Genomic DNA, 25906 nt, shown 5'->3' on the forward strand with positions numbered 1-25906 from the left:
TTACAGACCTCTCTGAAATAAAGACATGTCTCCGTGAAGACTGAGCTACAGATTTTCCCTGAAAGGAGTTTTACAAAGAGTCATTTTCAATGGTGATTTTCTGCTTTGTTCTGTTTAGGTGGATACCTCACTTGACAGTAACGCTGTAATCTCCCCAGCCTAGTTTCTGCTCTCAGCAGCACAAGTTAAAGTATGCTCTTGAAGACAGTTCTATTTATGCTCTTTGTGGTTCCCTGGAAGAGCAAGAGGCTAAGCAACATCAGCTTTATCAGGAATATAAAAGTCAAGGGCAGGACTTTCCTTTTAGGAACAACTATCTGTCCCTCATGCAAAAGAGGTGGGTAAACAGCTCTTGATATGAACAATGCCTACGTTCATGTACCAAACAAGGTTCTTTTCTCTTCTCTTAGTATATGCGTCTGTGTGAGAACATCTTCATGAAAGGCACATTACTTCTCTTACCAATAGTTCTCCACAGAACAGGTTTCTCCAAGGGATATTTAAGGGGTGTACAGTTCAGTCTAGGAGGACTCATGTGTATCTTCCCCCTTATTTTGCAGAATTTTGGGGTCTGCAGCTGCTACAAGTTTTGTTTGGTTTTTTGGTGTTTTTTTTTTTTTTTTAATGAAGACTGAGAAAAAGCACTCCACTAAAAGATGGAATATATATTTGTTCTGTGTAGAATATTTTTGCCAAAAAGAAATTACAGTAAAATTATTGAGTAAATAATATCCGTATGAGACAGGTAACCAAGCTCGCAGGACTGTTTCCTTTGTGAATGCTCTAATCACTGAATTAATGTTAATTTATGGCAGTACAGGAATGATTAATAGGAGGCTTTACAAACATAGATGTCTAGGTAGTATCCTGTATGTGTGAACTGTGTGGTGCTGATCTTTGACATGGGCAGCAGTCCAAAGGAACGGTGGTATGAAGAGCCAGATGTTGAAGTGCTAGACACTCAGTGATGCTGCCGAACCGTGCCTTTTTTATCCTTGGAAATGAAATAAAGGGCCTTTAAAGAGAGGAAGCCCAGTTGAGCAGCTTTCAGTACAGGCATAAAGAATCCAGAAGAATTTTTGCACTGTTGAGGATTTTACATAGTAAAATAGGGGGGTTTGAAATTAGAGCTCTTACAGATTAATAAATATAAGGGAAGCCTTTATGCAAAATATTACTGTAATTGCAGGCTCATGTTCTGATTGCCTTATCAGGGGAGATGAATCATCAATGGCATCTTTGTTTGTCTTACAATGGAAAAAGATAGAAAATAAGCAATTATAGCAGACTTATTTAAATGAAAGGCAGTTCTGATGCCACATATCTGAGCATTCAGCTATGCAGTTCTAGGTAAGATTGTTAGTTAGTTTTTCTATTAAAAACCCCCTAATTTATTGCTGCTTTGTGTACTTGCTTTGTAGTGTAGCCAGACTTCTGACAAGAGATAAATTCTCTTTTTGTTTCAACTATGATCTTCTTTTTTCTTTTCCTGCTTCTCACCCTAAAGCAGGCTTATGAATGTGAACATAGAAATGAGAGGTTAATTACTTCCATTATATTCTTGGGATCCTTGTTATACCAATGAATCTTCCAAAGAAATGCTATGAAATCTGTTATTGGTCAGTTAAAAAATAGATGGACTTTGCTATGATTTATCCCAGTTGACATTCTAGTAGGGAATAGTGTGTTAATTGAGCTTTATGAAAATGAAAAACAAACCCCTTGTTCCCTAGCTATGGAGGGAAGTGCCAGCTAGGCATGAACAAGTCCACCATTAAATTCGTATCTCCCAGGAACATAAGATACCCTAGGGAAAATCAGCAGACATCTTTTATTTAGTGATAAAGAAATGCATTTTCAAAAGGAAATGGTTTGGTTTTATCCTGTAATACCTACTCATAACAGCAGTCTAATATTAGTGGAAGATTAACATTATTCAGTCATTTAAATGTCAAATCTTTATGGCAAACCAGCATAGATTTTGAGTTAAATCTCAGACTCTTGCTTTCTTGTTGTGTGTGTGTTACTTAATCTCCCTGGCCAGTATAGAGGATGTTGTGATCTCCTTGTTAAAAACGTCACACTGAGAAGATTGTAGTAGAGGAATAAATAGAACAAGTGTTAGGAAGCCAAGCAGCTCATCTTGGTTGAACTAAAATGCACTCCGCAAAACTGGCTTCCCCACAGGTTTGTTCCTTTTAACTTTAAGTAAGGTTCAGTTACTGTTTTGCAGAGTTTCTAGCTAGCTCATTTGAGGCTCTTCTAAGTATTTTTACATCCTTTTCTAAAATCTTGTTTTACCTATTTGTGCAACTACGTAGCAAATATTTTTTACAAGAAGTTTTTCCTCTGGTAGAGAGAGTAGATGAGGGCAGTGGCTCCCAAAGCATGAAGGGGCTCAAAATTTCACAGGTGAGGTTCAGTAGAGAGCTTGAGCACTCAAAGGTCTGCTAGATCTGGGCTGGCTGTGAGCAGACCTGTCCTCGTTATCGTTAACCTGTGCTCCTGGCCTGTGGGGCTGAGGCGTGCGGTGCTAAAACACGGGAGTCAGCGTGGGTAGGGGCTGCCAGACCTGTCCAGGCTGATTGTCTCTTTCCAGGTACCACCTGTAGAGTCACAGAGTGCATCTTTGCTGAAAGGCCTGCTGTTGCTCCTTATAATTGGCCTGTGTGGAGCAATCTGATGGGATAGGACCATCAAATGTTCAGACATCCTTCACAAATAGAGGGGATCCATCAAAACAAATAAACGTGTTTCTGCATGTCATTTTGCGAAAGGGAAAATGGCAGTCCTCTATTTAGGAATTCAACTACAGGTACATATGTAAGATTTCCCAATAAAATGTTAAACTGTGTGTGTTAATAGATTGCAGAAAAACAATATGAGTGAAAAAGGAGTCCTTGCCCATTCCTAACTGGATCTGGTGAGGCTGGAGGTACTGGAAACTTTTTCAAGCAAAGCTATGTTAGGAAAAGCTTGCTGCTGGAACTTACTGCTTTTTTCCAGAAGTCTTTTTTATTCCAGGACTGTGCTCAGACCTTGTTCTGCTCTGATCCCAACAGATCCTGAAAGAATGTAGTGAAAAGAGGAAACAAAGCAAGATACAACATGGGGATGCTTCCCCATAGTGGCTGCCTGCTTGCAATCCCACTCTGGGACGCATCAGTGGATATGGAGACAGCTAATCCCCAAATACAGTTCCATTACAATACAGTGTAAGGGAATATCTCAGTGTTACACGTGGATCCTTGTAATAGAGCTGGTTGGGTGGCATTGATTTTGCAAACACAACTCTGCCTAGCACAGAGAGTTTATTTTTAGTATTTTAACCAGACAAATTCAGGATTTGGCATTTTCTGTAAAATTTAGACTAATGACTCAATCACTGGCCACCCATCTTCAAGGACTCTGACTCTGAGAGTGCTGATGGAGCGAAGGCGGTATCAGGCTGTTTGGACTTAATTAAGCAAAATATGTTTATATTGGTTCAGCTCTTAGGAGTCTTTTAGACAGTAATCTCTGAATGTTCTGTACAAAATGGATGGTCACTTTGTACAAAATGGTGCCTGCCTGTCCCTGCCAGCAATGAACAGACATGGCATTTGTCCTAAGACTTTGTCCTTTCAGATTAACTGCTGACTACGTTTTGCAAAATTATTGCTACAGTTCCTGGAGCTGGCAATTCTGAGAAGAGTTTGAATACATGAAAAAGTGCTGTGTTTCCACCCATTCATTGGGCTCCTTTTTACAACTCGTGAAATTTTGTGGAAGGAAACCTTGTGTATTAAAGGATGTTAGAAATTGCAGATCAGGAGCATCTCTAGTTTTTAGAGTGGGGGAGGTTTTTTAACTTAGCTGACCACTTGTCTTAAATGAACAAAGAAACCACCTGTGAAGTTAAGCGTGAGCCGTATACGGACTTCGTTGAAGCACATTGTCCAAGCTCAAAATATACTTGAGTGTCCAGAGTTAAAAAGGAAGAAGAAAAGGAAATGAAGCATTTTCACAGGAACTCTGTTTGAATTAAAATGGATCAAGAAGGGAACAATGCAGTATTTTTCCCCATGACTCTCCTATTTTATATTTCTGTTGGGTTTAAGTTGTCTTAATGAACAAGAATATTATTGATAAGTTTCAGAGATTTACTGATTTTTCTAGCTTATAAGCATTTTGCTTCTCTTGTCAGAGCTATTACATCTATTTTTTGGCCTGCTTTGATATGCCATTTTAGACACCAAAATGTACTTCTAATTCTGCAAGCAGTCGTCTTTATTTCCTTCCTGCCTCCCGTTTCCATTAGTAATGCTTGGCCGTGGTTCAGAACCACCCTGCTTTCTAGTTAGGGTGAAGGAGAAACCACCAAAAGCACAGAAAACACGGAGGGAAGGGAACCGCTGGCACCCGCTCCGAAGCGTGATTGCAGCAATCTGTGCGACTGCAGTCACTCCCAGTCAGAGTTTCCATGAGCCAGAAAGCACAGATCCTGGCTGGGTACAAGAGAGAGGCAGGATTGTCTATTGAAGCACAAGACTAGAAGCCAAACACCTCCTGAGGTCTCTTTCCCCTTCTCTTACTGATTCATTGTGTGGCTCTGGGGAAGTCTTCGTGCTTATTTCCCAGTCTCTACAAGATGCAGTTATCAAAAAGGCTACTTTGGAAACATTATTTGAAGTTTTTGAAGCACAACGTAGTATGAGGAGTTAAGTTATTCTTCACTGAGCTGTAGTGTATTGCGTATTCAGTGGGACATCCTCTCTTTCTAGTTAAATTATAGGATTTGTCTCCTGTCTGAGGGAGCCCAAGGTAGATGACCGTGACAGTATGAAGCTGTGCAAAGTCCTGGCACAGTGAATGACTTCATGTCTAAGCTCTGTCTCCCATCAGTTTCCAAGCTGCAGATCTGTTCTTAGAAGTAGATGATATATTAATACCTCCAGTAAATTACATATTCTTCTAAAATACATGAATCTGATAAATCTATGGATTATCAGAAGTTTCCTTGGATCTCAATAGATTGTTGTGCTAGAGAGCTCTGTAAGAAGAGACATGAGGTGAAGGAGAAAAAAAAGAAATTAAACATTAATGGGGTAAAAAGCACATAGTTACAACATAAGTACTGGCAGTGGGAAGTCATCGAGGCTTTTTGTGTTGTCAGTTGCTTATTTTACCAGGGGGACACTTTTAGGCTGAGACGTTGCTGGGAGTTCAGAGGACAGATAAACCAAACAGCAGGGGAACCTGCTGATGCTCAGCTATGCCATTTTCAATAAGCATCACTTTGCTCAATAGAGAAATTATTGCAGAGGCCTTCAAGGAACAAAGGCATCAACTGGCCACAAACAGTGCTGTATAAAACTGCCTTTTTAAAGCCTTTTAAGGTTTTTTTTTTTCTACACTTCACACAAGGCTACAGGTCATTCAAGTGAAACTGTATGAAAACGCCAGCTAAGCAGCCATGTTTATCCCATTTAAAAATTTGGTCAAAGAAGCCTTTGTTCCTCTGCTCAGGTCTGTGCCCTGTCAGTATGGGAAAGTGTGAAGATCCTTTTAGACATGTAAAAAAAAAATCCACTCCTACAATGTTGCAAAAATGACATGAAATCAAGCCAAGCTTTCCTTTATAAGCAAGCCAATATAATGCATATTTTAAAACAATTGAATAATGGTATAAAATAAAGAGGCACATCAAAGTTCAAAGTACCTTATTCCATTAAAGCTAATTTCATTGCATGACTGTCGTGACATCCTGCGTTTGAACTCTGTGAAGAACAATAGGCCATAACGATTTACAGGGGGGTAAATTCCTCTGAGGGCTTCTGGTTACAACCTCATCTATGAAAATGAAGTTATTCACCAGAACTCCTTGATAGATTATTTCCATGAAACTCCCTCTAGTTCACTTATTGCTGAGAACCTTGAAATATTATCATAATAGTTCAGCTGTGTTGAAATGATTGAATGTTCTGAAGTAGTTAAGATGAAATGAAGTTGTTTCAGTTGCTGAATTGCTTTCAGCGTTCTCTTGCAGAAAGGAAAATTGTTTGATGTGCTAAAATTAAAAAGTGGGCAAACTTATTCCAAATTGTTTGGGGTTCTAAGGCATTTAACTTAATTTTAAGCATTCTGGATAAAAAACATTATATCCTGCCAGATTCGAATTGCAGGAAGGGTCTTAGTTGCCTCTCCCTCATCATACGTTCCTTGGAGTGGCTTCTCAAGCTGTCCTGTGAGCTGCCTCACCTTCTGATACAGGTGAGGCAACTTCTGTAAGGAGGTCCCAGTGTCTTATGTTTCAGTTGTATCTTTAGTTTCCCTTATGTATGTGGTGTCTCTATGAGCTTTCTCCTAAGTTACATTCAGTTTTGTTCGTTCCGCTGAGCTACAAGCAACCCACTTTAAACTTGCATTCTGGTAAATCCCTAAGGATTTTAGAGGTCACATTCATTTCTCAGATGAATACATCAATCCCATCGACTCACCTGCTGTTTCTGCAAACTCAGAGTATTACTGATGACATTAATTATGTTAATATTCAAAGGGTTCTTAGCATGAGCTCAAGCTTTTCTAAGATGCTAATTTTCAAGCTCCATTTAAAATGCAGGGAAGATGGGGAGGAGTTGAGTGTTATCACAGTGGAAAAGACAAAATCATTTTCTTTGTGCAGTTCATGCTTCTGAGATGGTCCTGCAAGCAATGATGAGTTTTTCTAAGTTATTGATTGTTTTACTACCTAGGATGTAAAACAATCTCCAGATGTGATTGCATATTGTTTTTTCCCACTGAGGCATTGGTATAAAGGAGTTCTGTCAAGCCTATTGAGAGAAGCCAAAGAAAAGCCTAAAAAACACAGGCAGCAGAAAGCAGCAGAAAACCACTGCATTGCTTCAGCTTGCTTTTATTTTGGCACTATTATCTGGTTCTAGGAACCATTTTAACATCTGTTTCTAGAGGAAACAAAACACATTTCTAATAGCAGGAAACAAAGCAGTTCCACAGATCTGGCGCAGAAAGCAGTTTGCTCCCTTAGAGGGGAGAACCTGCCCCATAAGCTGGTGATTTCTGTGTAGATTTGATTTTGAGCTTATTCCCACTTCAAACAACATTGTATTCTATGTACCCCAAGTGCCTCGCACAGCTCCAGAGGTGTTGTCTATGTGGCCTTTGCTGGAATGTCAGGGTAACAGGGCAGTCTCTCATCTGCTGCGGGCAGGAGCTGCTGGGGAACGTCACATATTGTTGCTTTTGTCTGAAGAAATCAAAGGTTGCTTCCAAATGCCTAAATTTATTCTTATTGCTCAACAGTGACAAAAATTGCTGGAATTTCTAAGAGACTTAAACTTCTACAAGATGAGACTCATCTGGACAGAGACATAAACCTTGAAACAATAGTGTCTACATCTCTACTTCAGCTGTTTGCAGGCCACTGTCATTTATGCTTTTTTATCTTTTTCCCTCCTGATGACCCTTACCTTCATTTCAGTAGGTCCGTAACTCTTCCCTTCAAAATGTAACTCCTTTCCTCAAAAGGAAGAGAGGAAAAATCAGTGAAATGGAAGCCTGGCTTGGTTTGCAATAGTGCTGAAGAAAAAAACCCATATTCTCCCACTCTGCCTGCCCACACTGGACACTTCTCTTTCCAGAGTTTAGGAGCTCTCCATCTTCATTGGTTTTGTACAAATATCTGCTTTTGTTAAGCCTACTATAGGTGTCTGATTTAAATATGTAAGATTTGGAAAGATTTTCTGTGATTCTATTTCACTCAATATTTTCAGACAGTAAATTGACAAGAGTGAAAATCAAATGTAAACTAACTGAAAGCAAACTTTGTGCCTTATTCTGCTGCGTGAGGTCACTAGGATGCTGTGGAGTAGAGATGAATGTTAATTGTCCATTTTGATGAAAATAGTGAATAATAATTGTATTATTCCACCTAAACTGTCTGAAAGGCACAGATGTTAAGCTGGATAGTCTGCATAAATTTTTTATTAGCAAATGCTGGACTTGGTTTTACTGCATTTCCAAAGGATGCGGGGTTAAAAGGCTTCTGTATTTCTCTAGTTTGATCAGCATCTCTTTGCAGCTGATCTGACTGTGAATTGGCCTGTGCTGCGTTTTTGTTGTAGACTTTTGCAGTGTGCCTCAACGTGAGCACTGCTGAGATTAAACACATTCCGAGGTTCAAGCAGGAAATACTCCCATGGTGGGAACACGGCTCATCTTCAAAATGGTTACCCAAGGTGCAGGCAGAGTGTGACACACAGCGATGAATAATGTAGCTTAACAACAACCTCACTGCATAGCAGATGTGTTCTGAGGTCTGCTTAATGTAATATAATGTAGCAGTATTAACTTCTGCCCTATTAGCATAATTCTCTATTACAATTAAGGTAGGGTTGACGTGGTATTCAGTAACATGTGTGACTGTCTTCCCAAGTATGAGGCAGGAACATCTTAATCCAGGGCTGGCTGTTGGATGTTAGATGAAAATATGTTGTGATAAAAGATCTGTATAGACGACACCTGCAAGCAGAGATGTAAGGTGGGACGTAAAAAGGGAAGTACAAAGTATACAAGTATATGATATTGTGTTGATTTTTTTGCTATGCTGTTATAGGTGTTAAATATATCCCTCTGATTACATAATTTGCTGTGAAATGACTTTGTTGGCTGCTGAGGATTTTCCCTGCATTTTGTCATGTGGTTCCCATTAATCTGTGGATCTCCCTGGCTTCTGTTGCGCAGCAGTTTGTTCCGTGCAGGAGACTTTAAAAGCAGGCTCTGTTACAGTGAGTTACGGGAGTGTCAGCACTGCTTTGAAGGGATAATTGGCTTCCTTCCATTTGAGGATTTAATAGAGCACCTTTCCCGTCCCCAACACCTCCTGTCATTTGGAGAAGCACAGTAACCCATATCTTGTGCGTCACTCCAGGGAAGTTGGTTTATAATAGCAGAGTTTTAAAAAATGCCTGCTGCTGTAAGAGCTGTCATAGCGTGCTTTCTGACCAACCTGGAACCCCAGAGAACGCGCTGCTGTCGGAAAGCAGGAGAAGTTGACAGTGCTATACCCAATGGCTCCAGTAATGTTTGAGAAACAGCTTCCACTTTGTGTGTTTGTTTTGGTACAGAATGGATGGATGCGCATTCAGTTTCTTCAGATATGATTTTGCACTGAATTTCATCTTCAGGCTAAGAGGAAGGACTCCTTTTCTCTTAACACGCTGCCAACTTCTATACTGGTGGTTTATTAAACACCAAAGACAGCAGCATTTCTCTTGAGTGCGAACAGAGTGAACTCAAGAACCCGATTCAGCAGAATGTCTGTGCATATGCTTAAATTTAAGCACACGATTAAGAGTTGAGTAGAAGAGGGATTTGGGAGTTGTAATAAAAAGTGAGATTAGAGATTGGAAAGATTAGAGGACGAATGGCATGAGTGGAGTAGAGGCATAAACCATTTGGGTGGTCTACTTGATAATCCTGTAGGTAGTAGTTATTTTGCATAACTTATTTTGGTCCTTACTCCTCAGACTGGATTGAAGTGACTGAGATGCAAATATTCTTCTGGGAAAATATGTCTGATAAAAATATAATCCCTAAAGGCTCATCTTTACTTACCTGTAACATTCTTTAACGTAACATGCTCGCCCATGTCCTGAGTGCCTGGTTGTGTCTGCTTTTCACAACAATGTAAAATCAGGAGTGAAGGTTGGGCAATCCAGATCAGAAGCTTTTCTGGGTCTGCAACAGAGATATCTGAATTGTGCCTTTCAGCTCCATCTTCTCTCTGTCATTTATCCCATAGGACAATTCTTATTAACACATAATTGCTGAGATCCTGTTTGCACCTGGGATGTAGTGAACTGTTCTTAACGTTGCATTTCGTGTACCAGAAAAAGAAAAAAAAAGCAACACCCAGCAAAGATGATGAAAGACCTTCCCTTCCAGGAGTGATTATGAACATTAGGCTTGCTTTTATTATGAAAGATAACAGTGCAGCAGTTCCTAAGGTTTTAGAATGGTGTAGACAGGGAGGACTAAAATGGAAAATGGACTGTTTTAATGGAAGAAATGACGCCTGCTGTTTGCTGCAGCCTTTGAGATATTCAAGAAGTGCTAAACCTTACAGCACACAAATAATAGTCAGGGAGATTGGGGCAGAACTTCTTTAACTCCGTACTACTTTAATGATTAATTCTGTTTCTACTCATTCTCTTCCTTCGAGGTTATTCTTAATTACCACTGTGGTAATAACATGCGAATCTTTTGCAATGCTAAAGCAGTTAAAGATAAGTATGTATATTTTGATTTGTTTGAACGAAGTGATCACTGTGACAGATAGAATAAAGGAGGAGTTTCTGTTCCGAGATCAGAGGTATTCAAGACAACAAAACTTGAATTTAGAACTGCACAAACCATTTTCCTTCATCAGGCTAAGCAAAGTAGGTCTGTGAGGAAGCTAATTCATGTCATGTATATAAAGCAAGTTGAATTCCAGCTACTACAAAGCTTTTATGTAAGACTTTGCTGACCCAATAGGTGGTAGAATATAAATAGATCAACAGTACACCCTTCCTTCTGCTGTTCTACCTAATCCTTCCTTGCCTTCAGGATTGAAGAGTATTTGATCTATGGAGTCTTAAATCAGACATTGTTTCCTACAAAAAACCACCCCAAATCCAGGAGAATGAAAATTTAATGGTGTAAGAGTGTTCTTGTGATTTTAGAATGAGAAGCATATATTAGGAATATACTATTGTTCTTCCTTTTTTTTTTCATATATATTAACTTCACAAAGCTGTAGCTGCCTGGCTCTCTACTTGCTCTCCTTAGCTATCCCTGCCAGGTGGCTTGACATGAGCCCCTTCAAAAAGAGTAATTGTGTTAAACCTATATTAATTTACTTTCTCCTTTTCAATAATACTTAAAATGCCCTCTTCATCCTGCCTGCAGGTCTGCACTGCTGCTAGGAAGATGGAGCACTTTTTATTTTTAGTAACAATATCTCTCATGCTGGGATGGAAGAATCTTAAACCAATTAAACACATTAGAAGATAATAGTGTGTGTGGGTTTGGTTCAAGATCTCCATTTTCTTCACTCTGGGGTATGTCCTAGTATCAGCCTTTCTAGCCAAGATGACAGAAATAGTGTGATAAGCTGCTAACTAGGTAAGCAGTACAGCTGCTGCTTTGTCAGGTATTCCCTTGCCAAAAAAAATCACTTGTGATGGGTTTTGACCTTTTTTTTTTCTTTATAATTCCATTACAGTTAAGTTTTAGAAATTATCTTGATTTTGACTTGGGAATTTTTTTTCAGATGCCTGGGTTTTTTTAAACATTTATTTTTTAAAAAAAGAATTAATCTCTTGAACACGAAGTGTTCTTCCAATAGAAGAGGATTGTGTTTATGCAATCTTTAATTTGATGATTTATTCTTCCCTTTTAATAATGCTTAGTTACAGGGATAAAATTTATGAACTGGCTAGATTATTCTGTCCCCTTAAAATATGTGTGGATGCACATATTTTAACACTGAATAGCAGGTTGATTGCAGTTTTTTTATTTGCAGAATTTGGAAAAGCCTGTCCTGAACCTGCATGTGCCTCTGCCTAGGCCAGAAGGCCTTTGGCTACCCTGACACTAACCTTTACTCATTTGATGCGGAATTTACATGCGTTAGCAATGTCCAGGATGTTTAAATACAAGATATCTTCTAGGAACTGTGGTGTGCACTGCTGACCTGCATGCTCTCATCAGCAGGGCTATAGTCTTGAGCTTTTTTATTTATTCTTCATCTCAGTTTGACGGTCGGATTACAAAGCATGGAGAAGGCTGTCCTGCATGGATTTACTCTTACAGGGGAACATCAATACAGAATAAAGTCTGATAGCACTCTGTAGAAGCCTAACACTTCAAATATTAACATATCTAGAACTGTTCAGAGTGGCAACATAACTTGTGTTATCTCTCTTGTACTGGATTGAGAGGTAAATCCTTACAGGGAGAAGCAGCAGAGATCAGTAGTCTACAGCAGTGTTTTCTCTCACCAGAAATAGTAGGTCACTATAACTCTATAACTATATATGTCAAGTAAGGATAATAATTAAGCTGTGAGGCTATCTATACTCTCTGAAGGGCACTCCTAATGTAATACTTTTGAAAATGACAAGTGTGATTTCAAACTGCTCCAAAAATTGGTAAGGGAAGAGGGACAGGAAAGTAAGGCAAGACAAGGCATGGCAAGTAAAAAGAAAGCTAGTCCATTAGTTAGAGTACTGGTGTAGCACTGTGGGGGCCGGATCAGTTGCTGTGCAGTGCTGGGTTTGCTGTTCTGGTCAGTCTTTCATCTCCAGTTCAGAGATTCTGGCCTACTGCTCAGTCTGGCACTGCACAGCCTATGGCCAGACCAGCGAGCTCATAACTCCCTCTGATATTGATAGTGAACAAAGAGCAAATAAACACTTCTGAAGGGGATCATTTTTTAAAGGTAATGTAAGTTTTTGATAATCAAGTGACCAATTTACTGAATTACTGTCCTGATAACAGATAAAAGTGTTTGCATCACAGGGTTTTGTGAAGATAAATGAATTTGTCAGTGAGATGCTCAGATTGTCTCATTCGTTATTTTTCCCTCGTACATGGTGTTTGATAGATTGCACACTGCTTTCTATGCAAATAGCTTCACCCTGGCTAGTTTGTATGTTTCTCTGTGGGAAGATGGATCTAAAAATGATGCATTTTTTTGGACATTTTAAATTACGGTTGTGGTGGTTCCATCCTACGGGTTGCGTTGACTTTGAGTTTTCCAGCCAGCACCACATGAAGTGCCCAGTCATGAAGAACCTCCTGCTGCAGGTTCTTCTTGCCAAGCTGCTGCCCGTTTTCTCTCTCTGCCTTGCCTTCCTACAGCTCCCATCTTCCTTGGTTTGCTGGCTGGGAAGTCATCCCCACCTTCCAGCTTTCTGCCAGGATATGGAGGTGGCATATGGGGCCCTCCAAGGATGATGCTTTCTGTCTCCTCCCCCTTTCACTTCTGCCTTAATCACAGAACCAGTGGTAGGTATTATGTGTTTTAGAGCAGGTCTAGAAGGACTTGAGCAGGCTGCCCTACGCTCCCTCTTCCTGTGCTCCAAGTTATTGCTACGTTTTGGAAGCTGTAAGGCCATGCCTGTGAAAAGGGACCCTGTATGTGCATTCCCACCTTTCTCCTCCCTCTTGCCCTTTCAGTGGGACGTAGAAAGTCTGGTCAGCCTTCAGGAAGGGAAAAGCTCCTTGCCTCTGCACCAAAGCAGTCATCTTCCCTTCCCTCCTCCACACCCGTAATTTTAAAACAAATGTTACCCTGTTATGCAAAATTTGCTAAAGCATCTGTTTCTTCCCTGGAGCTCTGGAAAAATTACAAGTTTGTGTGAGTCTGCCTGGAAACTGTGTTAGAGGATGTATGCATATCTCTGACAGCTCCTATTTATACCTACGTCAAGGTCCATGTTGTCCCTCTCAGGTTACTCTACCTGCCCAGTCAGTTCTCTGAATGGTTGCTCTCTCCTCTTCTCCCAGATAGTTTCCAGTATCTTACCTGAGAAGTACAGAGTGCGAAGGGTGCACTCACTAAACCAGCAAAAGGAAACACCTGGAAAGGTGTTAGTTTGCGTGGCCTTATCTCGGGGATCCTGCTCTATTTGGGCTACTTAGTTTATGCTGGTGGCTCCTGAGAGCCACTCTGATGGGCTGTGGAGCTGGAGGCTGCTGCGGGGCCTCAGGCTGGCTGAGGGCTGTCCCTCTTCCAAACGGCATCGGGCTCCTGATTCTCATGTGCTGATGTCTAAGTTACATTATGGGAGAGATTTTTCAAAAGTGTGCTTAAGATCATTATTAATTGCCCCTTTGAAAATAGGGGTATTTCATACTTGCCTATAATTTGCTGATCTGGGCTTTTTGAAAGCTGGCACAGTGTCACTTGCTGTGAGTGGGAAGAGAGGAGCTCGTTTTGCTTAGCACTCAGCAGCTGAAGAATTCCCATAAGTGGCAGTCACCAGGTCAACAGCAATAGAACAATCCTTCATACTAATATTTTGTAAACTAGAAAAACAAGCTCTATTGGTGTTAACTCCTTTTCTAATGTTATATAGGAAGCACTTCTTTTTCTAGCATTTTTCAAATGCTGGAGAACAGCAAATGATTGTGTAGAATTATCTGTTATTGTTAGCAACGTTCTTGCTTCTTTGCGGCACAGTGACATTGCCTGTGTCCCTTAGAAGCAATGGAAAATGATAAATGAGCTTAACAAGCTTCAGTCTAAAGTGAAAACTAAATCTGTGACTACACAACTCTTGTTGCATTCATTCTGGTCAAGGGTTCATTTGTTCATTTATTTTCTGGGGAAAAGCGTCTCTCTTCCTTAGCCTTTTGAGAACCAGAAAACCTGATTTAATCTCAGCTGGAGTAGCCTATTTCAGGGCTTAGCAAAGAATACTGGGGACAGCATTTTGATGTGTAGAAGCTTGTTTTCCTTAATTGCTTCCCAATTAGAAATTGGATGAACCTTCGGGATGCGGAAACAGGGAAAATCCTCTGGCAAGGAACAGAAGATCTGTCTGTACCTGGAGTGGAGCATGAAGGTACCGTGTGGCCTTACTGTGCGTTTTGGGGCTGGGTGGTGCTGTATGTCTGGGTCACCAGAGCTGTGAGCGTGCTTCTGCTTTGAATGACAGCTGTTCCTGGCTGTCACTTCACACCTTCAGAGGCTTCCACCACAATGACCTGGGGACACATGGAGAAGGGTGGGAATGGATCAGTGGTTGGCAAAGGGGACAAGTTAAACAGTGTTAAGTGGGGAGCTCAGCTGGGTAAGGAATGAGTGGCCAACCTTTGCTAGGTCAAGTGTTGGTTCCAAAATGAAAAGTATAAAAATACGTTGATTTTTCTCAGTATAACAACAGGGTTTAGTCAAGGTAGAGTTCAAATGGAGAACCAGTGGGGAGGAAGCATACGCAGTTACTACCTTGCCTGGACACAACTGTCCTAATATTCTCCTGCACTAAATTTGACCTCTGCTTTAAAATTATATACATGGCACATTTGTTCTGCTCTCCTGTTCCTTTACCATTGCTAGGAAGGCCTGTTGTCCTTCCACCTCTGTCCTTGCTGAGTAGCAAAGACTTCACTGTCCCTTATCCTTCTCCGTTTGTGACAGAGCACTGTGATGGGTACTGCCCCTTGCCAAGAGCTTTGCTTTGGCTCTGTGAAGTCTGTCCTCACTGAATTAATTAAGGCTTTTCTATTGTGTGAATACCACCCAGCTGATCTCCAGTAAGATGAGTGAACTTGATCATTTAATTATGCTGGTGACATTGATGTATTTTTGGTTAAACATCAAGGACTGAGTTCTGCCTGGCACTACTAGGACTTACCTTTCCCATAAATAGGAAAATCTGTTGTGTCTGAAGGAGGCAGCCAGTGTATAAAGATTCTCCTTTGCCCAGAGAGCGTACAGAAGATCTGTGGCAAAATGCTGTGAGTCCAGGAGTCTTCCAGCAATACAGCTGGTTTCAAAGCCAGCTTGAGGCACAAGAGAAATAAGTTGTTTTCTCCTCATTTGGTCCCCAGTCAACATTCATCTGTTTTTTGACAAGAGTTCATTAATAGGACCAGTATTAGGTCGTCTCAGCCTACGAGGGGCCTGATTCCAGGAGCAGAGGATGCAGGTCAGAGCTAGAGGAAAGCAAAGCTGTGACTCAGTGATCACTAAGAGCATTTTCCAAGCTTTGTCTCCTTCAGCCTTGCTGACCTGTACTCGATTCTCATACCAGTGCTAACAGCAAACAGTTCTGCTGATAGGTCTTAACAGATACTTACTTGTGCTTGTGGTACAAGATACCTATATTAAAGAAAAACATTCCAGCACCTTCAAATACAACTGTAGGAAATAATTGAAATACAACTTTAAAAAGAAATGTGGTAATTCATCAGTTTAGTTCTAAATTTCTGAAAGTGCAGATTAGTGATGCTTTGGCACCTTGAAATAACTGTGTAACAGGAGATCTAGGAGAAATGAGGAATCAGGATTTAGAAAGCAGAAGAAAATCAGCCCAAAATATTCCAAATCTTCCCAGATTTTGTGCTGCAGAAGTTTCTCCTTGGATACTTGGCTAGTCTCTGGATCCTCTTCGCTCTGTCTCAGCAGGCTGTTCCACTGCTGTGGTTCAGTGCAGGCTGTGGAAGGGTGTGCTTTGGGACAGGGGACAGCTGGAGCGGGGTCTCAGGAGGGTTCGTTGTGTTGTCCCATTTCCCTCCTGCCATCTTTCTCACTTTGGCAAATGATATCTCAACTGTGTCTCAGATACTCCTCACATGTAAAACAGGAACCCTCACCTCCATCAGAGGAGCTTGGGGAATTAATTAAAGCATACTCTGGCGTGAGATTAATGACAGTCGTACAAGGAATTGTTAAGACCTTATCTGGTGTGCAGTTCAGTCATCCATCTAGAAGATAGATGAGTGCAAACTGGACCAGGTGCAGAGAAGAGCTGTTAGGAGAAGCCACTGAAAAAATTACAGGTGGGAGGATGGACTTCCTTTGGAGAAGAGAGGAAAAAAGTTGTTCATGTATGGCTTAGTAAGAAGAGAAGGCTGAGATTGATAGATTATTCTCAATAAATAGGCTAAGAAAGGGAAGAGGTGCCCAACAAAGGAGGATAATCTGACTATGAATTAAAAAGAAGGTGTGGGGAAATACAGTTCTGGTACAGTCCTGCACCAGAAACAGTGAGGGCAAACAGTCAGAATAATTGTTTTAAAATCAAGGCCATGTGTGTCCCAAGGTCATTGTATAGCACTTGTGTGTGTGTGTGTGTGTTCTGTGGCCATTCAGGGCAAATCACACACAAATCTAGACATAGCAAACAAAGAATTAAATATATAGCAGAGTGAATAAAACATATTTCTTTAACAGGACTTCTATTTTGAAGTACAGATTTCTTTAAAAAATGAGCTTTTAAGTTCCAAATTACGATACTGTATTACTACCTAAACTTAACTATTACCACTTAGATTAAACAAAAAGAATATTAATGTGGTATTGGATTGCTGCTGAAGCCTTAAAATTACGCCTCTGAAAGTAGTGAAAATCACTGCCTGAGCACCTGAAAGTGGAATTAACCATCTAAACCAGCTTTTGACAGCAGGAGCTTTTCCATGTACCCAGTTAGCTCAATTCAGGGATTGTGCAGTCAAAACTGGGAGGCAATCTGCAAGACCCAAATCCATAAAGTTTGGTTTCTTCCAATACACAAGTAAATCTTGGAGTAAGTTGCTGAGGTCCAGCACTTGTAGACACCCCAATGTTGTTCCCAGTCACCACAGCCAGCTTTCATTCAGGAAATGCAAATAATCCTTTCATTATCAAAGAATCATAGAATGGTGTGGGTTGGAAGGGACATTAAAGATCATCGAGTTCCAACCCCCTGCCATGGGCAGGGACACCTCCCACCAGACCAGGTTGCTCAAAGCCCCATCCAGCCTGGTCTTGAACACCTCCAGGGATGGGGCAGCCACAGCTTCTCTGGGCAACCTGTTCCAGAGCTTCACCACCCTCACAGCAAAGAGTTTCTTCCTAATACCTAATCTAAATCTCCCCTCTTCTAGTTTAAAACCATTCCCCCTTGTCCTATCACTCCGCTCCCTGATGAAGAGTCCCTCCCCACCTCTCCTGTAGCCCCCCTTTAGGTACTGAAAGGGACTATAAGGTCTCCCTGGAGCCTTCTCTTCTGCAGGCTGAACCACCCCAACTCTCTCAGCCTGTCCTCACAGCAGAGATGCTCCAGCCCTCTGATCAGCTTCGTGACCTCCTCTGGACCTGCTCCAACAGGTCCATGTCCTTGTTATGTTGGGGGCTCCAGAGCTGGACATGCCACTCTAAGAAAATATGTAGTTTGAAATATAACAGAAGTTTGGCTAAGACAACTTGCCTTCTTACACATCTCAAATATTTAAGGTAGTTTTACTAAACTATGTAAAAACAAAATTATTTCAGTTTCTAACTAAATGCAATTGCACCCAAAATGACTTGCTTAGTAAATAAACAATGTGTCATTCATCACTTTCTGATATAATTGGAATTAAGAATCTGACTAAATGTATGTTAGCTATATAAGTGCTTAAATAAATCTGCAGGTAGAGTATATCCTCAGGTTAACAAAAAGCAGTACTAAATGTAGGATAAAGTCTATGCTTACCTGCATTTCAGCATGTTTTAAAATGGCCCTAACTGATGAGAATCAAACTTCTTTGTCTTCTTTTTAATTGAAAAAAAAAGAGGTATAAAAGCAAAATGAGTTTAAGATAAACAATTTCAATTACAATTTTCTGCTTGATGGTATACATATAAATTAAAATCTCTTAGATCAGGGGTTTAAAGACTACACAGTCCTACTTTTAATAAAAGTAACCTTTTATTTTGTAGTTTTACGATATTAAAGCAAACATTCTCAGCAATCTGTCTTGAGGATGAAAGAAATGTAATTACTAAATTGCAGAAGTCATTTTACACTTAACTGCAAAGGGATGTTTATTCACAACAGGTTGTAGTCTGTACTTGTGAGGGCAGTAAAGGATGGTGCCATGCAGATTTCTATGCTGGAAAAATAAAAACCAAAGAATACTAAAAATAATTGGAGAGCTTTTACATTTAAAACTCTTCCCCTGCACTTTAAACTTTCTTTTTTAACTTTTTTTTTTTACAAAGAGTTTCTTCCTAATACCTAATCTAAATCTCCCCTCTTCTAGTTTAAAACCATTCCCCCTTGTCCTATCACTCCGCTCCCTGATGAAGAGTCCCTCCCCACCTCTCCTGTAGCCCCCCTTTAGGTACTGAAAGGGACTATAAGGTCTCCCTGGAGCCTTCTCTTCTGCAGGCTGAACCACCCCAACTCTCTCAGCCTGTCCTCACAGCAGAGATGCTCCAGCCCTCTGATCAGCTTCGTGACCTCCTCTGGACCTGCTCCAACAGGTCCATGTCCTTGTTATGTTGGGGGCTCCAGAGCTGGACATGCCACTCTAAGAAAATATGTAGTTTGAAATATAACAGAAGTTTGGCTAAGACAACTTGCCTTCTTACACATCTCAAATATTTAAGGTAGTTTTACTAAACTATGTAAAAACAAAATTATTTCAGTTTCTAACTAAATGCAATTGCACCCAAAATGACTTGCTTAGTAAATAAACAATGTGTCATTCATCACTTTCTGATATAATTGGAATTAAGAATCTGACTAAATGTATGTTAGCTATATAAGTGCTTAAATAAATCTGCAGGTAGAGTATATCCTCAGGTTAACAAAAAGCAGTACTAAATGTAGGATAAAGTCTATGCTTACCTGCATTTCAGCATGTTTTAAAATGGCCCTAACTGATGAGAATCAAACTTCTTTGTCTTCTTTTTAATTGAAAAAAAAAGAGGTATAAAAGCAAAATGAGTTTAAGATAAACAATTTCAATTACAATTTTCTGCTTGATGGTATACATATAAATTAAAATCTCTTAGATCAGGGGTTTAAAGACTACACAGTCCTACTTTTAATAAAAGTAACCTTTTATTTTGTAGTTTTACGATATTAAAGCAAACATTCTCAGCAATCTGTCTTGAGGATGAAAGAAATGTAATTACTAAATTGCAGAAGTCATTTTACACTTAACTGCAAAGGGATGTTTATTCACAACAGGTTGTAGTCTGTACTTGTGAGGGCAGTAAAGGATGGTGCCATGCAGATTTCTATGCTGGAAAAATAAAAACCAAAGAATACTAAAAATAATTGGAGAGCTTTTACATTTAAAACTCTTCCCCTGCACTTTAAACTTTCTTTTTTAACTTTTTTTTTTTAAAAAAAAACAAACCATGGGCTGTGCACTGCTCCATGGGATAGGTTGGTAGCTTACCTTCCCTAAGCCTCCAGCTTTCTAGGTTGGTTTCATATCGAGGTCCACCTCCATTAAACTGTTCTACATCAGGTGGATTTGCCTGGGGTTTGCTGGCCTCTTCCTTTTATTAAACAGCAGCCTGCTGTCTGCTCAGGGACAGTTTGATATGTTTTCCATTTAGGAACAGTTTGGCTCATAAAACACATGCCAGCTGTGTTCCCTCCCCTCTTTATTTCTAATAAATTTACATGAAACATTTTCTACTACGCAGGAAGGATTATGTACAGTCACACCACTGAAGTATGATGGGCTTGGGAGATATTTTGTATATTGACTCACCCCCGCATTCTCCTGATTAGGACCTTTCAGCATATTAATCGATGCTCCCAAACTGTTCCATCTCTTACTCCTCCACCTGTAAAACAAAGCCTTATGAAATATCCAACAGGTACAGTTTGCCACTTGCTATTGGTGTCCCACCCCCTGCAAAAGCCCGGATACCTTGGGTTGCCAAATTACTCTCTCTCTCAAACTCTCCGGTTCGGTACTGGCTTTACTGCCTGTGTGGGTCTCGATGTTTGGGGAACAAATGCTTTGTGTACTTTTACAGGATGATTTCCCAGAGCTGTGTGAGTTTGTGGTTTGCTGGGGAGGCACAGTATGAAAGGGAAAGAGAAGTGAGAAGGTCTAACACGCTTGGTGTACCAGGCAGCCCTTCGGCTGCTTGGGATCTTCAGCACACTTCCCAAAGTAAAAATTGAAGTTGCGTCTCATATTTCAGTTTGAAGAATTATGGGTTCTTTTGTAATAAACGACTAAGAACCAGGAGTCTGAGATCAGTGTTGTATCCCTAGTTCTGCCACAAGTTTATTTCCTGGCTCTGGGCAAGGTACTTAACCTATTTGCATCTTGGATTTCACTCCTACAAATGTAAAAACAAAGTCCTTTGTGTTTGCATTTCTCCTGCTACTGTGATCTTGTACTAGCACTAATGATTATTTCAGATATATTATAATAGCAGCTGAAGCAGCTGGTTTTGCTTTATCGTGTCCAAATAACGCTTCTTTATCTGTTTCACAGCTCGAGTTCCTAAAAAAATCCTGAAATGCAAAGCCGTGTCTCGGGAGTTAAACTTTTCCTCAGCAGAACAAATGGAAAAATTCCGACTGGAACAGAAAGTTTATTTCAAAGGGCAGTGTCTAGAAGGTACGTGTCTGTTCTGTGTGCAGCCTGGCTGCAGCAGGGGGAGCCACCCCAAGCACAGCTGGGATTAGAGAAACTAAAATGGGTTAAACATGGTGATTTTAATTTTTCAGAGTAGCACTGAAGCACTCATCTTGTCAGGACTAATGGGCCACAGCATTAGGGATAGCATTTCATAAGTGTATTAACACTTCGTTATGTAAGCAAAAAATCTGGGTAATCATGCTCCAGGGCATAAATCCCCCCCAGGCTGCCTGAGGCGAGGAAACAGGTTATTTTAGAGTCACCCATTATGGGGATTCGTGCCATCTTCCTCAGAAGCACCTGGTGCTGGCCACCACCAGACTGGAGGCCGGACTAAAGGAGCCTTTGGGTTACTGTGGTCACCGAGTGTTGTCCGTGTGACTCTGTAGCCACCCATCTGATCTCCCTCCCTGCAATATTACTCTTAATCTGGGGTGGAGGAAGGAAGGGGGAGATAAAACATTGAGCTCCTTGTCTTTTGGGCAGCCGGTTGTACGCTTAGTCTCAACTGGATCCACGGGATGTCTGCAAGAGGGGGAGTGTGGTTTCCCTGTTCCCTATTAGGTGTGATGAAATTTCCACTGAATGCTAAGGAAGTGGTGTGACTTTATCATTACCATCAGCTATTTTAGAAAGGGAGTATCTGCTTTAAGAGGAGGGCAGGGTTCAGTGCAGTTTAAACTGTACAAATTAATTTAAATGTAAAATGTTGGCAGCGCAGCAGGACAGTTTAGGGAGTTCCCCAGCCTGTCAGGTGAAAAGCAAAAGGACCATTTGTGGATTTTATCTTCTTTCAAATGCCTCTGGATCTTCTTTTTACTTTGCAGAATGGTTCTTTGAATTTGGTTTTGTGATTCCTAACTCCACAAACACTTGGCAGTCCTTGATAGAGGCAGCACCTGAATCACAGATGATGCCAGCTAACGTTTTAACGTGAGTGTCTTGGGCTTACAGAATGTGAGAGCAAGCAAAGGAAAAGCAGTGTGTGGCATTTCCTTGGGGGCCACAGTGGGAATAAAAAGAGGGAGCTGCTACCAACTCTGAATCACCCTCACTACTGTTAGCTGTTGAGAGATAAAAGGGGCTAAGCCAACCTCATTACCTGCTTTCCCATAGGTCCTATTTGCATTGATATAGCAGTAAAAGTTTGGAGAGAATGGAACCGATCCCTTATTAGAATTGCTTAATTTTTTTGAAAGGTGAACCGTGAAAGGATTTTAAAATGCTTTGCAGCATAATATCGCTTATATCCAGGAGAAAAAAAAAGGAAAAAAAAAAGAGATGTTTGGGCCATTTTCAAATCCAGCTATTGATCACTGACTCTTGTCCAAGGTAGTTGCTTTTCATGCAATATATCATCCAGTGTTTGTTTCATCACTGTACCATTTTGCCAAGCTTTGTGTCTTTTACAAACCATGCATTTACTCATATGGAGTTATATCTGGGGATAAAATACCCTTAAAAGGTAGGAAACAGTCATTTTACAGTCACCTGTGATGGGATTCACACACGTTCCTTAGAAATGCCTAGTCTGTGCACATTGTGCACACTGATTTCTGCATAAGACAGTGATCCCCAGCACTTGTGTCAGAGCGATCCTCTAAGCGTGGCCAGCGAGGCACGAGCTGTGGTGGGACGATGGAAAAGGCTCCTTGAGGGAGGCCCCTGGGAAGCTGTAATCACTGACAAAAAGCCACCCTCCCTGCAGTGCTTGCTGGGTGCTGGCAGCCACATGAGGAGCACGTTGCCAGCGGAGACAGAAGGGTATGGGAATCCTCCTGCCAACAAGAGGCAGACAGGGAGCAGCCAGTTTCACCGCAAGGTCAGTGTGTCCTCTGGAAGACCTCCCTCTCTAGCGTTTTCCCTCTCGTTCCCTGTCTGGAGGAGAGCCAGTCGCACGGAGAAGGCACCAAGATGGGAACTACTGCCACTAATTTCTATTCACAGCACGTTTCAAAGAGAGAGGGGACTCAGAAGAGAGCATCAGTGTTCCAATAGTGCTCCCTGGCACAGTCTGCTCAGAACCTCGTAGGTGCTACACACGTCCTCAGCTCCCAGAGCTGGTGGCTTTCAGTCGGTATAGGAAGAGCCAGATTTGGGACTCGGAGAAAACTAAAAAAGGCATCTAACAAGTTGTTTTTGACCATCTCAGGAAATCAAGGCATTTTCAGGACTGGGAGCTGTGAGAGTCCTGTTCTCAAGTGACCTTGAGGGTTCTCCAGTGTCCCATTTTTTCCCTGGAGTCTGTCCACTTGTAGTGGGCAGGCCAGACCTCTCACCTATTCATGGAGATGTCCTAAAGTCATTCTTGAGGCTTTTCAGCAGAATCACCAGCCCAAAGAAAACAGCTTTTTTCAGCTGCCAAGACTTGGAAAGCCACTTACTTTCTGATATTCCCAAAGACCTCATGTTTGTCTTGGTGTTTCCATGGCAGGAGAGAATGGAGTTGAAATACTCGGTGCTAACCGAGGCGCTCTGCGCGAAGGATTCTCAGGATGAGTGAATATTGGACTCAGAACATTCCAAGATTCGGGTTCAAGCATAGTCCATGCCACAGCAAAAACCTTATACTCTTGCCAGGTCCAGCTTTGCAGGTGCTACAGATACCAAGAGCCACAGTGGAGATGGAGCTGCTGCTTAGATTTTTCAAGAGCCAGGTTATTTAGCCATGTTCAGATCACACTGCTCAGGTATCCGGGTGGTGTTAAAGGCCCCAAAGTTCTTACTTTTGTCTACCAAAAAAATCTCAAAATCAGCAAGTTAAATCGTCAGAGCTTTTGTCACACCCAAATCTACATTTCCATTGCAGTTTGTATAAAATATGCCTGGGCTTTTGCATTTAAGCACTTCTTGAGGGAAATGACATGTTAAGTTGGTTGAAGTAGCTTGCTCAGCACTAGAGGGGAATAAAAAAAGAATTCCCATCGGTTTTCACAATTCACTGCAAGGAGAGGGCCTTGAAGGTGCTGGGGCTGCTAATTTATTTTTAGCAACAGAAGTGAGCAGAAGTTTGCTCTCTGTGAGCAGTCCCTGCAGCCTGCATGGTACCGAGCCCAGAAGGGGGGTGACAAGGGAGGGATGGGGGGAACTGCTCCCCGTAGGAGTGGGGTGGAGAGATCTTTAGTCCCAGGATGAGGACACAATGCTCACTGCGTGTGCTTCCAGGCCACAGCTCATGTTCTACTGTTCATGCATTCTTCTAACGTCTCTTCTTTCTCCTCTTCTCCTCCCACAGCGGTAATGTTATTATAGAAACCAAATTCTATGATGACGATCTTCTCGTAAGCACTTCCAGAGTGAGACTTTTCTACGTTTGAGATGGGGCTTTTTGGAGCTGTTTTAGTTTTCCTCCATACAGTTCTTGGTGCAGAACCCCCCGACTATCCAGTGGAAGACACTCCTGTAGGCGGTGACCCTGGGGACCAGCTCAACGTGGGTTGTGACCTTTGCCCATCAGTTTATTTTGCTTTCTCCTCTGACAAGACCAGACCAAACCCTCAGAGACAGGACCACCTGCTCAGCGGTCCACTGGGGAATAGAGGCTGTCTCTGAGCACGGGCAAACGATGGTCGTGCAGAACCAACGCTGTAAATTATCTTAGTCTCTTCCTTTGTACTTCTCTGGAGCCGGGTATAATCTCCCATTTCCACTCACACCAAACTCTCAATGCGTTTCATTTTTGGAGGATTAAGTTAACCTTTTCATTTTTCTCATGTTGTAGGTTTTTATCCTTTTCACTGGATTTCTGTGTAACTGGTCCACACATCCTCTTACCCTGAACTTGTAAAATAGACTGTGATACCACCTAATGTAATTAAAACAAATTTCTCAATTAAAACATTCCTACCGTCCAAAGAAGGGAAGAAATGTTAGTTCTGTGCGTTTTCCTTTCCGTTACAGAAGTGCCTGGCAGCACAACCTCCTGCCACCCACCCCAGCAGCAGGACGGGGCTTTCCACAGCCCTGCTCTTCCACAGCCCCCGGATCCGTGTCCAGGTTCTCCTCCTCCTCCCTCCCACCACGGAGGAAAGGTTTCCTGGCTGCTCCGAGCAAGGTTTCTCCTTGGCCTCCTTTCTGTCCGTTAATCCCTCGGGGCAGTTTGTCCTCTTTGCCCACTCACCGGTTTCTCCAGCAGCACCTCACGCTCCTCTGCTTTTCTAAGCTCCTGGGGACACTCCAACTCCCTCTGGAGAAACCCGTGTTCCCCTGAGCCCCCCCAGCATCACCCCGTGCCGGGCCGAGCGCCCCCAATCTCCGCTGGGGCTGCGGTTGCCGATGCCAACAATCCCCGTGTGCGCAGCGTTACTGACACACGGCAGCAGTTTGGCCACCAGGGGCTTCTCAAAGCCCCACAGCTTCACTTTGCCTCAACGTTTATAATTAGCTCTAGCACCTGTAAGTCTTGGGAAGGGGGAAGCTCCAGCTTCTGCTCTTCAACATCACGGGCAGCTTTATGATTGCTCGACACCCTGTCGTGTAGCCAGGTTTGAGATTCCCAGGGAAATCATTTTGGATCCTGGATTCAGCCGCTGGGTGTACGTGGGAAGGATGCAACATAATATTCTTTGAGGTGAATTGAAGCTGGACCATTAATCCCCGTGAGAAGGGCATTGTCCACTGTAGCAGCTCTCATGGGACCTCGCTGATGGATTCCAGCCTGCTGGACCCGCAGTCTTCTCAGCAGCACGGCCTGTCCCAGGCCACCCTTTATACAGAGATCAACCAAAACTGCCTTCTGCGTGGTGGAGCAATGGTGGTGTCTCCATCA

At 41.8% G+C, this 25906-nt stretch overlaps 1 protein-coding gene across 1 annotated transcript in view; it reads left to right on the forward strand.

The window, feature by feature from the left end:
- Nucleotides 1-25005, forward strand: part of PDE6D (phosphodiesterase 6D) — a 38139-nt gene extending 13134 nt beyond the window's left edge. The window contains exons 2-5 of the mRNA XM_014946053.1: nucleotides 14527-14615; nucleotides 20992-21117; nucleotides 21966-22071; nucleotides 24374-25005. Of these exons, the coding sequence (XP_014801539.1) occupies nucleotides 14527-14615; nucleotides 20992-21117; nucleotides 21966-22071; nucleotides 24374-24455 (403 nt within the window). The 3' untranslated portion in view covers nucleotides 24456-25005. The remainder of the gene's footprint in view (nucleotides 1-14526; nucleotides 14616-20991; nucleotides 21118-21965; nucleotides 22072-24373) is intronic.
- The last annotated feature ends 901 nt before the right edge of the window (nucleotides 25006-25906 follow it).

This window comes from Calidris pugnax, unplaced genomic scaffold, assembly GCF_001431845.1.
Source record: "Calidris pugnax isolate Ruff unplaced genomic scaffold, ASM143184v1 scaffold111, whole genome shotgun sequence".
Classification (NCBI taxonomy): Eukaryota; Metazoa; Chordata; class Aves; order Charadriiformes; family Scolopacidae; genus Calidris; species Calidris pugnax.